This window comes from Dermacentor andersoni, chromosome 3 (assembly GCF_023375885.2).
Source record: "Dermacentor andersoni chromosome 3, qqDerAnde1_hic_scaffold, whole genome shotgun sequence".
In the NCBI taxonomy this organism is placed as follows: domain Eukaryota; kingdom Metazoa; phylum Arthropoda; class Arachnida; order Ixodida; family Ixodidae; genus Dermacentor; species Dermacentor andersoni.
This window is the reverse complement of record NC_092816.1, coordinates 164348417-164360443: the sequence shown is the minus strand read 5'-3', so window position 1 is coordinate 164360443 and position 12027 is coordinate 164348417. Positions and strand designations below refer to the sequence as shown.

Here is a 12027-nt window from a genome sequence, read left to right as displayed (position 1 = left end):
GACCGAGTGGTACATGCACAGCCCTTCAATTCGGCGTCAAAGAGCTTCTGCGGACAGTGGCACCAACCCAGTCCCACATCTATAGTGGCCCATATCGGCTCGAAAGAGGTTCGTTGAAGAGCAGCACGCTTGCACCAAGTACGCCCAATGCTCAATTTAGAATCCTGTTACGCATGCACATGATCCAGATGAGCTATCTATTCGTCAACGGACTGCCCATGGCCATATAGGCTGAACAACGGTTAGATACAATAATACATAGATTCATACATACATACATACATACATACATACATACATACATACATACATACATACATACATACATACATACATAGCCCCTGCAAGAATGTGTGATGTACCGTGAGAATGCGAACGGTGCATTAAAAGGATGAGCAATCAATGGCGTGTAGGTGATGCTCTTTGGCACGAGTCTCGTGCAAAGTATTTGTAAGCTTATTAGCAAGGAAGGATACTTGGCGTCAGACGTTTCTTTCACGTAGAAACCGAGGTGTACGGTGGATTGTGCAGGGAACATGCTTCAATCTATTCTGCTGTCCTATGGCAAGGCGCATAGAGCAACCTTCTACACGCATAAACAAAAACCTATAGAGTAATTCTGTACTTCTATAGTACTTCTATAGCCACCAAAGTGATATCGCGGGCGCGTTCCACTTTTCCGTTTTGAACCCTACCAACGGACATCTTTCTGTGACAATGAAGTGAAACGTGCAGAGGGGGAGCTCGTCCTCTTGTGTTATTCCTTGTAGTAGTCCGGCAGTGTTAGACAGCAATTACGGTTGATTGAAAAATACACTGTATCAGCGTTGCTCCTTCATGCGACAGTTCAGCATTTGCAAAGCGCCGAAAGCAAAAGTCCCGTTTAACACCGACTGGTGTATCTCAGGCTTTATCCTAGTCTACGTACTCTAGTAAATCAGGTGCATATGTTTTTCCCCAATTTAAGGTAACGCGGATAACACTTTGCAACTACATTCAGAGGCGTTGTTATTTGCACTCGCTTCACCTCCGCAGGTTTTCTTTTCAACAAAAAGTTATTAGCGCTCACGCAGACTTCTGATATCGCTAGGCAACGGTAAGTGTGTCATTGGTCGACATGGTGGCACCTATTCTGCCCGCTACAGGCCAAGCTGGTGGCTGCTTTTAATGTGTTTGCCTTTCGCGGGAAGGGAGTTGCGTCGTTGTTTCACTATCTTTCATGTAACCTCTACTAGCAAAGTGCCAGCATTACCTCGGTTTTCATCTTGCGACAGGGCTTCGATACTGGCAGAAGAAGGCATGCTATATGGTGACACAAAAGTGGCTGCCTAGTGAAAGGTAATTTTGCGTCATTGCATGCCACATAAGTATGTACACACTAGCTGAAGCCTCAGCACTACTCTGAAGCTCTTAAAGGCAGCCGTGAAACGCATGAACAATTCTGACTTTGCGGCTCTCGTTTATTCCTAGAAGCTTGCGTATCAAGACGATCAAAATGCACCTTCACGTTTGCCAACAAGCAATTCGTCAAAGCGCTTCTATACCTATTTGTCGACTCCAAGACATACGCTCGGCGACCGACGTAGCCAACGTGGTGCAAGAGAAACCTTACAGTTTCAGCTTCGATTTCTACGTCACCGGGAGGCACGTGGCTTAGCGATGTTTCACGACCTACCAAGGTGTTGTCGTGGGCAAGCGCTGGATCATTGGCAAAGAGTTTAGCGGAAAGCGTTGTGGAGTGCCGCTTGTCGTATGCCGGCGTTCGCGGAATATTTCCCTGCTTTTAAATGCTTAAAACGTTCTACCCTAAATGCCGGTGTCATACATAGTAGCTGTGGTTAAACAATGCGATTTGGTATATTGGTACGCCTTCAGTGAAGTTACATTTTTAAATAAAGAGCTGAAACGAGAAGCTGTCAGCTGTTGCAGGCTTGTCTGCATTCAGGGCATCACTCAGAAAAAAAATCTCTTGCAAAGCTTTGCATACTTCAGCGTGTTTTCGTATCTTCTTCTTGTTCATGAACTTCATTTATTGCACGCTTCAGCGAACATGAGAGCCCTGCGCCTAGGCTTACATCCCCACTCCGGTGACTAGCGGCAGCAGTGTCCTAGAATTAGTAAGGGCACACCGCAGGTCTTCAGGAACGTCAGCACGCGTTTGTTAAACAGCTGTCATTTTATTGAAGAGACGGTCATTACTATAGCAGTAGAATGACACCTGCGAACAAAGCATTTTGTACTGTTTTAACATTACATTAGCATAGTACCTGTAAGCCCACCTTCAGAAGTGAATATGGCAGTACTGCTCATCTGAAACACCATGCTGCTTTCGCCCTTATCTTTGCTAGTACCGTTGCGATAGGCATTTTCATCAACCCAATAATTTTTCATTCTTGGAAATCGCGTGATCATATCTTTACCGGTTGTAGCCGCAATCGCAAAAGGCGCGGCAATGATATACTACTTCAAGTGGCAACAACAGCAAAATGCACCATCCGGCCAATTCATGTTTCAATAGTTGAAAGGGTTCCGCAAACGTTAATCTCTCAACATCACGGGGACACGACGAGCACATTTGGCGCGCTTATGTATAGCGAAGAGCCAAACGAGGAGAGCACCTTCGAAACCCATGAAGAAGTGAGGAAGCGAGCTGAGGCAGAGAGCACGGTGGAATACTGGGCGCGTGCTATCGCGGGGGCACTAGTTGGCTACGCTAACTGCAATTAAGCATAGGCGAGTCTTTGTTCCTGTATTTTGTACTCAGCGGCTCCGGTGCAGTTTCAAGCAAAACTGATGAGCATGCTTACTTCCTAAGGTTTCACTCATTACTAAAAAAAAAAAAAAACCACTCACACTTGGGCGTATGGCGTAGATACGTTGCTGTGCGTCAGCGAGACGGCAAACTCCTCCGCATCACAGCCATCCAAGGAAGCCGCCATTCTTGGAGGGCCGGCACCGTACATCATGTTGACTACGGTATATCCGCATTGCCAGATACATCCGATGGTAGCAGCTATTACAGCCGCCTAAATATAGAAACAAACAAAAGAGAATCTAACATGCGCCCTTCACTACGGAAAGAACCTACGCTCTAATGTTTTTTCCTGATGGAGTTCTGCGCCACCAAAGTCTGCTGAACTATGATACATATGTAAGGCCTAATCATAACAAGGCAACAAATACTGACATCAAGGGCAACATAGGGCAAATTACTTGTGCTTAATAAATGGAATAAAGAAACGATAAATTAATGGAAATGAAAGTGGATGAAAAGAACTTGCCACAGGTGGGGATCATTTCCATTATTTATCATTTCTTTATTTCATTTATTAAACACAACTAATTTCCTCGATGTTGCCGTTGCTGTCAGTGTTGTGTTGTCTGGTTATGATTATGTGTAATAAAAATCAGGTCCCTCGGTTAGCCCCCTCTTTTATCGTTAATATAAGGCCTCTAACATATGATAATTTCCTGGTGTTACGCGATATTTGTCAATATCGCCACTGAGTCTTTCTTTCCTTCACGAGTGTGTGCTTACAGTGGTAATCTTAAGTGCAGAATCACTTTCGTTTTGAAAGAGGACCAAACAGCACTTTGAAAGAGAATAAATTTACGTAGTATTTTATTAGGAAAGGTTTATTATGGCAAAGCAGCGCGTCTATTTGCTTGTAGTGAGATAAAAATTATGTTCACACTGCCCAAAGTGGACACACACAATAAAACGAATGCACAGGTGTCGAAAGCACTTGAAGTGTATGCAGCGCCTAACATCACTAACTATATATTTGCATCTTTTTATTAGAGACCGTGCTCATAAATTCTCTTAAATCTTATGTTGGCTTAATTCCAAAGTAGGCATCGATATCGCCAAAGTATTCGTGCTGAACATCCGAAAGTATTCATGCAATCTTCATGTGAGTGTTCGTTGCCACTTTCTTATAGAGAGAATTTGTGTGCGCACGTATTTATACTGCCTTTAAATTAAAAGTAGATAATGTGCCCATGTGCAGCTTCTACTTAGATGCCTGTGTACATGGCGCGATGGGGACTCCGATCCCATTAGTGACAACTTCTAACAGCCTAGATCGACTTGACCGAAAAGCAGCCGGCGGGAAGTGACCCAATACAAATTATGTTACCAGTTTCACCTGTGCCAACGACATCCTTTGACCGAAATTTGCCTCAATCTACGTAGGCATTGCTGATAGGGAGGAAGTTTCCTCCGATCTCAAGTTCACGCCGTACGTCCGTGACAGTAGCGGTAGGAAAGGAGAAGGGGTGCTCATCACCATTAGAAATGCCTTGCCATCTTGGCTCATTTGTCAGGATGATAACATAGAGATACTAGATTTTTGCATTTGGTACCTGATAGAGAACCACCTCCTCGAGATAACCTTTTCCACAGCTTAACATGCACTAAACGATAGATTGCCAGCTGATCATTCCAGGTTTTTGGAGACATTGACTATCCAATAAAAAACTTATTCTTGCCTCCAGTAAAGAAGAGTTCACCGTCGAATGAAGCCAAGAAATTCCACTACTTCGTGGAGAACTTTAACCTCCACCATCGCGTAACATGCAACAAAAGAGGCGCATTACACTTGACCTTATTCTAACAATGCGACCTGAAGCCAACACAAAAATTAACAGGTTACCGGGCTTCAATGACCATAATATATTGCATGTATCCATCTTACTCCCGATAAAGAAGCTCTCACCTGAAAGCAAACTAAACGCTGACTACAAGAGGGGAAATTATGACGCTATTAAAAATGAGCTTGCAGTTTTTCTCGAGCACTTCGGGGAGCGGTGTCCGACGCACCCCGTGAATATTAACTGGGAATTATACAAGAATTTAGTACTGAATCTATGAAACAAGAATATTCCAGCGATGATAATGAGGCATGATGCTTACAACCCCCAATTTTCCTAACACCTCAAATCCCTTGCTAAAAGAAGAAATGCTTTTTGAGAATAGCATCACACTGTAATGAGCCCGCAAATGTGGGAAAAATATCGGATGAGTGTGAAAGTTTACCTTAAGAAAATAAGGGATGCCAAAGACAAGTTTCTTTCGTCCGATTTTCTCTCAAGGCTCAAACCAACCCCAGCAAATTCCGCAGGAAACCCTCCGCTTAATCAGGAGCTAACACTTTTTATCTCACTAACGCCGATGGTAACGCAGTAAAAAGTGAGCACTGTGCGAACACTCACATCAATTACTTTTCATCAGTATTTTTTACTATTCCAGCCTGCTCTAGTGAATCCACTCTACACTACCTAGTGAAAAAAATTTTCAAGTAAATTTTTACTGAGAAAGGTACTCATAAACTAATTGACAGTCTTAAGCTATCTTCGTCTGCAGGATGCGAGCACATTAACAGTAAACTCCTGAAGGACATTATTTCAATATCATCTCAGATATACTCATCAATATTCTAATAAGCAGTAAAGCAAGAAATGAGAAAAAAGCAGGAATCATTCCCTTTTTCAAAGTAGGAGACAGCGCTTACGTTTCTATCTATCGCCTGATTTTTCCAATGAGCATGCCACCAAAGCTAATGGAACACATTATAGTATGTAGTCTAGAGATCTACGTTGAATCAACTAACTTATACCCACACCAAGACGTATTTAGAAACTTTTTCTATCATGTATAAGCGAGCTCGCCTAATTTACTCACGATCTCCTGTACTGCATGCACCTACGAGTAGAAGCAATTTTTTAGCCTTCTCAGGGGCATTTGACCGCCTCATACAAGACGTACTACTTTATGAACTCTCTCACCACGGCTTACCTCAGAATCTAATTTTATGGTTCGGACACTTTCTGAAAGGGCGAAAGCAATTCACCTGAGGTAATATTCATTGCGCTGCGCTAACTCCTGTAACATAATGTATTCCCCACGGAGATGGACTATCAGCACTGTCATTCCTACATATATATATATATATATATATATATATATATATGTATATATATCACTCGACAAAAAAGTGCGAATTTCGACACCACATAAACTCAATCCATGTTGAACGGACTTTCATTACGCACCTTGGTGTCAACACAGGGAAACGCCAGACCTAGCATTGAAAGGCTTACGAACGGCGCGGTTATGCAATTCTGGAGCACCATCAACACCTGCAAGAATACATGTTTACACGCTCATGTATATTGTTCCACACAAGCAATTGTTGTAAAGCAAATTCCATGCATTTAGCCGTACTTCGCGCTACCTGCTGAACAACAAGTACTACGCATACGAGCGTCCTACAGCAGTAAATAACTAACACAACGACAACGCGAAATCCTGCTATTTTCGTGTTACATAAAACACTTTCTTAATACATCAGTGATCACCTGACCCTGTTGGCTTGTCCCATCTGTTGGAATACGGTGTGACTGCTAGCTAGTATATACCATGCGGAAGACGAAACAATCGGTGTGCGCAGAGCATCGACATAGCTCCACTTGAAAGAAAATACAGAGAAGTCTGTATTTCGAAGTCATGTGGGGTGCATTACCGATGTTGTGCAAACCACATTATGTGTTGGCGTGGTAGTGTGGTCCTGCTGGCCGAGCAGCACAGATTTTGTCGCTCGGGCAGGGCGTGGACAACCGTGCTATCAAGCGAGGCTTTGCTCAGCCTCTGTGCAAATTCGCCTGCAGGCTGTTCGCTCTTGAATAGCTGCTCCGCCTGTTGTACCGCGATCAGTGCACCGCAAGTTCTCATTCTGCCGCATAGGTCTCTCGTTTTGTTGTCGGTAACAGCATGCGGATTTCGATGGGCGCAAAATGCAATAAGATTGTGGTACTGAGGCGCCGGTTAAAGGGCAGCGAAGTCCTCGGTAAGCTCAAACGTGAGGAAGCAGTTTTATTACCCTTTCTTACACTCACTCACGGACGCTCTCTCTCTCCTCCGCTTCCTCCCTCACGTACTTCATTACAAGTAGACATAAAGCCAATACCGAACGTCACAATGGCGCTTTTTTCTTGTTTGGAAACATCATCAACACCCAATTATCAAGAGTCTGCGCTTTTCAGCTACGCGCCGCTGATGCCACGTGCGCAGTGCTAAACACGCCATGCGAGGTACAATGAGTTGATGCGCAAAACATGCAAATTAGGCAAACTTTGATGTCCCAAACATGCTGCTACGTTTCTTGAGATGAACGAGCCTATATGGCCGCTTGCGACAACTCAACAAGGAACACTTTATGGCCGCGTGTGTGCGTGCGTCACAGCGAACATTTTCTGGGCATCTCGTCTCTAAGTTGCTTTTCCCTTCCAGAGTGCAAGCATAGGAAATCGTGCCCAGCTTAGCCAGCCTTCCCTGCGTTTTTTGTATCACTTCTCTCTCTATTTCACTTTTGCGGCGTCTTCGGGTGCACAGTTCAAGGTGTCCCATAGGTACGCGCTGTTCATTATGTCCCAGCTACGCGCTGTGAGTGTCCCAGAGGTACGCGATTTCATTTCAGTCAGCTTGTTCGGATGGACAAAACCAGGCACCCCGACTGCGTTTGGTTCATTCTCACATTTTGCTGAATTCGGTGTTGGAGCACCCAGAAATGCTTCCACCAACAACATCGCTGCAACTGCAATATCGGGCCTCTTTCTGGACACGTTAAGACCATTAACCTGGTTTCATAATTGTGCTCTCCTGCTTTGTGTACCTCACGATTCAAAGCGAGTGGCCCCTTGAGATATTCCGGGGTGTTAAGAGACATGCAACGAAAGTATCGTATCCATGCGGTGAAAACTGGCTGTACTGGATCGGCCACCCGAATTTGCCACTAAACACGCTGATTTAATATATATATATATATATATATATATATATATATATATATATATATATATACATATATATATATATATATATATATATATATATATATATATATATATATATATATATATATATATATATATATATATATATATATACATATATATATATATAAATATATATATATATATATATTCTAAAGAAGATAATGAACGTGATCGCAGAAACAGCCGCATCGGCAGCATCAAGTTCCCGACAGAGGCTCGAACTAGGGCACGGTACTCGGTGCATCGTAGAACCGGCTGTCGTTACGAACCTCAATAAATCTCTTTATAAGTGGTGGAGCAGTGCCGGGTAACGTTCTACTCTACCATCCTCGAACTCCGTTCTCGGACCATACCCTCTACCCTGCCGGACGCCGACCAGCGGACTCTTCCATCGCCACCCGTCCCTTGCACTGGCACCGTTCGCCAGCGGGAACCTCACATCTTCAGCGGAACCGACGACAACGACGTTGAAGAGTGGCTGTCGTCCTACGAACTGGTAAGCTTTCACAACAAATGGAATGACTCGGACAACCTGGCTTCCGTATTATTCTACCTCGCGGGCATGGCCAGTCTCTGGTTCAGATATCATGAGGGGGTTATCCGAACGCGGTCGGCGTTCAAGACGTCGATTACAGAAATATTTGACCGACCCGCCGTCACGAAACTCCGAGTCGAGCAGCGTTTGCGTAGACGCGCACAGGACACGGGTGAGACATTCACCGGCTATATAGAAGACATCCTCCATTTGCACAGGCGCAGGAACGGTCCCATGACGGACGCGGAAAAGATCAAGCACGTCATGAAGGGAATCGATGATGACGCGTTCCAGATGCTTCTGGCCAAGGACCCGCGCAATGTTGGCGACGTTATCAGCTTATGCCAGAGCTATGCCTAATTACGTAAGCAGCGAGGTCTGACAAGGGGACATCCTACACCAAATGCAGCATCACTCTGCAGCCTGACCACCGGCCTCGAACAAGCTCCGCGATAATCTAAATTAAGGATTTCGTCCACGAAGAAGTCGCGCGACAGCTATCTCTGGCGTCCGTCACTCAGGAGTCTGTGAGCAGTTTTCCGTCTCATCTCCGTAACGTGATCCATGAAGAGGTCGCGGAAGCGATGCCGGCTGTTCACCAACAGGATACCGTAGCTACACCGGTCACTTATGCTACGGTTGCTGCAATGGCCCCTCGCAGTGTGCCCGTACGTCGCTTCCAGCAGCCTGTGCACCGCCTCCCCCTCCCGTCCCCTGGGCCTCCACTGCCATCGCTAACCTGTGGCGTACGCCGGACAATCGCCCTAAATGCTTTGCATGTAGGTATCCCGGTCATGTCGCAAGGTTCTGCCACTGCCGATCACAAGCGTTCTATTACAATCGACGAGCGCCCTATGTGCCGCCTGATCCAAATGCACCTTACCAACCCTTTGACCCATCACCAGCTCACTCCCAGACTGATCGCCGTCGTCGCGCCGAACGCCTCCGGTCACCCTCCCCACGTCGCCAATCTGTTTGCCCTATCCGTCCACGACCCGTCTCCAACTAAGAGGGAAACTAGAGGACGCAGTTCCCGAGGCAAAAACTGCGCAAGTGTCGACACGCCGAAGTCCTCCTCCTTTACCTGCTAATGCCATTGATATTTGTATTGAAGATGTCGCTACAATCGCCCTTGTCGATACGCCATGTTTTGCCGGGTGCTTCGTAAACTGACGACGCCTTTGTCTGGATTGTCGCTTCGAACGGCGAGAGCTCAGTCCATTCGTCCTACCGCTGCTTGCACAGCCCTTGTGGCCATACAAGATGTTTTATACACGATTGAGTTCATAGTTCTTTGATCGTGCTCCCACGCCGTTATTCTAGGATGGCATTTTCTCTCACGCCACAATGCCATCATCAGATGCACTCGAACCCGCCGTGGTTGCTCAGTGACTATGGTGCTGAGCTGCTGAGCACGAGGTCGTGGGATCGAATCCCGGACACGGCGGCCGCATTCCAATGGGGGTGAAATGCGAAAATACCCGTGTACTTAGATTTAGGTGCACGTTAAAGAACCCCAGGTGGTCGAAATTTCCGGAGTCCTCCACTACGGCGTGCCTGATAATCAGAAAATGGTTTTGGCAAGTAAAACCCCATAATTTAATTTTTTTAAATGCGCTTGGGCTGAGATTGAACTTTCTCACCTTGGAGATGTGGCCTCAGTCGATTTTCATCCTGCGGCTAATATTGTCGTGAAAGAGGACACCTGTATCCCCCGTGCTCTTCAGCATTCGTACCAGTCTTGTGCACTAATTTACCCGACGGGACGGTCTTCTTCATGCCCTCTCATAACTTTGCGGTGTCGGCACGATGCCCATTTACAATCATCTTTCATCTCCACTATCACTGCTCTGTCGCGAATGCCATGGTTACGTCGAGTTGGTAGATTCAACACGAATTGTCTCCGTCCTCGACGAAGTTCCTTCTTCTGCCGTCCATGAACTGAGTGCCCTCTCCATCCCCAACTCAGCATGAACTGGTATGTTCAGCCCATTCATCGCCTAAGATATTACACATTCGCAGCGATCTCAACTTGTCGTAATCATTCAGCACTTCAGCCGTTCCTTCGACGTAGCGCAAACATCTCTTGGCCGTGCATTGACAGTCGAGCATCACATTGACACTGGCTTTCACTCACCGCTGCGGCAAATACCATATCGCGTGTCCGCTACGGAACATCGCGTCATTGATGACCAGGTCGATGACATGCTCCGTCGAGGTGTCATTCAACCATCACAGACCCCATGAGCCTCCCCCGTGGTACTCGTCACAAAGAAAGACGGTTCCATCTACTTCTGTGTTGATTTTCGACGGTTGAGCAAGATCACGCTGAAGGACGTCTACCCATTACCATGCATCGATGATGCTCTGGACTGTTTGCAGGGAGCAGAGTTCTTTTCTTCGCAGGATTAGCGGTCAGACTACTGGCAGGTTCCGATGGCAGTGGCCGACCACCCGTAAACTGCCTTTGTCACACCTGACCGCTTCTATGGATTCACCGTCATGCCTTTCGGACTTTACAACGCTCCTGCTGCGTTCGAAAGAATGATGGATACTGTTCTGCGAGGCCTCAAATGGAAAATCGGTCTTTGCTATCTTGAGGAGATTGTGGTGTTCGCCCCTGATTTCGCAACGCACTTGCTCCGCATCCATCACGTGCTCACTTGCTCGACCAAGAGCGGGTTGCAACTTAACCTGAAGAAGTGTCGATTTGTTGTTAGCAAGCTCACAATTTTAGGCAATGTCTTGTCAAAGGAGGGCATTCGCCCGGATCCCGAGAAGCTACGTGCTGTTACTGCGTTCCCACAACCTGCCATTATGAAAGAGCTAAGCAGTTGCATCGGCCTCTGCTCTTACTACCGGCGATTCGTTCGAAACTTTGCGGCAATTATATAGCCTCTCACGCAGCTCCTTGGTGGCGCTAGATATCTCTCATCATGGTCTCCTGAGTGTGACGACACCTTCACAACCTTGCGCCATCTTCGCAGGATGCCATGCCACCCTTCGCTATTTTGATCCTCAAGCGCCAACTGAAATCCATACCGATGCAATCGGTGTAGGCCTTGGCGCTGTGTTGGCACAGCGTCAACCTGGTCACACAGAATAAGTCGTCTCATACGCCAGTAACACGTTACCCAAGGCGGAGACCAATTGCAGCGTAACAGAAAAGGAGTCTTTGGCCATTGTGAGGGCGCTAGGCAAGTTTTGCCCCTATATATACGGCCGATCTTTTGACGTAGTTACCGACCACCATGCACAATGTTGGCTGTCGTCGCTAAAAGACCCATCGGGCCGCCTTGTCTGCTGGGCATTGCGAATTCAAGAATATGACATACGCGTGGTTTACCGTTCCGGGCGAAAGCACTCCGATGCTGACGCGCTAATCCCGATCACCGCTTCCCCCGAAAGCCAGTCACGATTCCTCCTGCGAGTGCACATTGTCGTCTCTGGACTTTCACACTATCGCTGCCGCACAGCGTATTCATCCCTGGACTGCATCTCTGTTTTACCTTCTTTCGGATACGTCGAAAGTTCCAGCGTCACGAAGGCTTCAGCGCCAAGTTCCTCATTTTGCGATTCGAGACCAGCTACTGCATCGACGCAACTATGCCCCAGAGGGACGCACCTGGTTACTCGTCATTCCGAGAATGTTGGGA

At 46.4% G+C, this 12027-nt stretch overlaps 1 protein-coding gene across 1 annotated transcript in view; it reads right to left on the bottom strand.

The window, feature by feature from the left end:
- LOC126524515 (uncharacterized) overlaps nucleotides 1-12027 on the bottom strand; it is a 55786-nt gene that overhangs the window by 40250 nt on the left and 3509 nt on the right. The window contains exons 2-3 of the mRNA XM_050172816.3: nucleotides 6055-6141; nucleotides 2854-3026 (exon numbers count right to left, since the gene is read on the bottom strand). Coding sequence (XP_050028773.2) covers nucleotides 2854-3026; nucleotides 6055-6141 — 260 coding nt within the window. The remainder of the gene's footprint in view (nucleotides 1-2853; nucleotides 3027-6054; nucleotides 6142-12027) is intronic.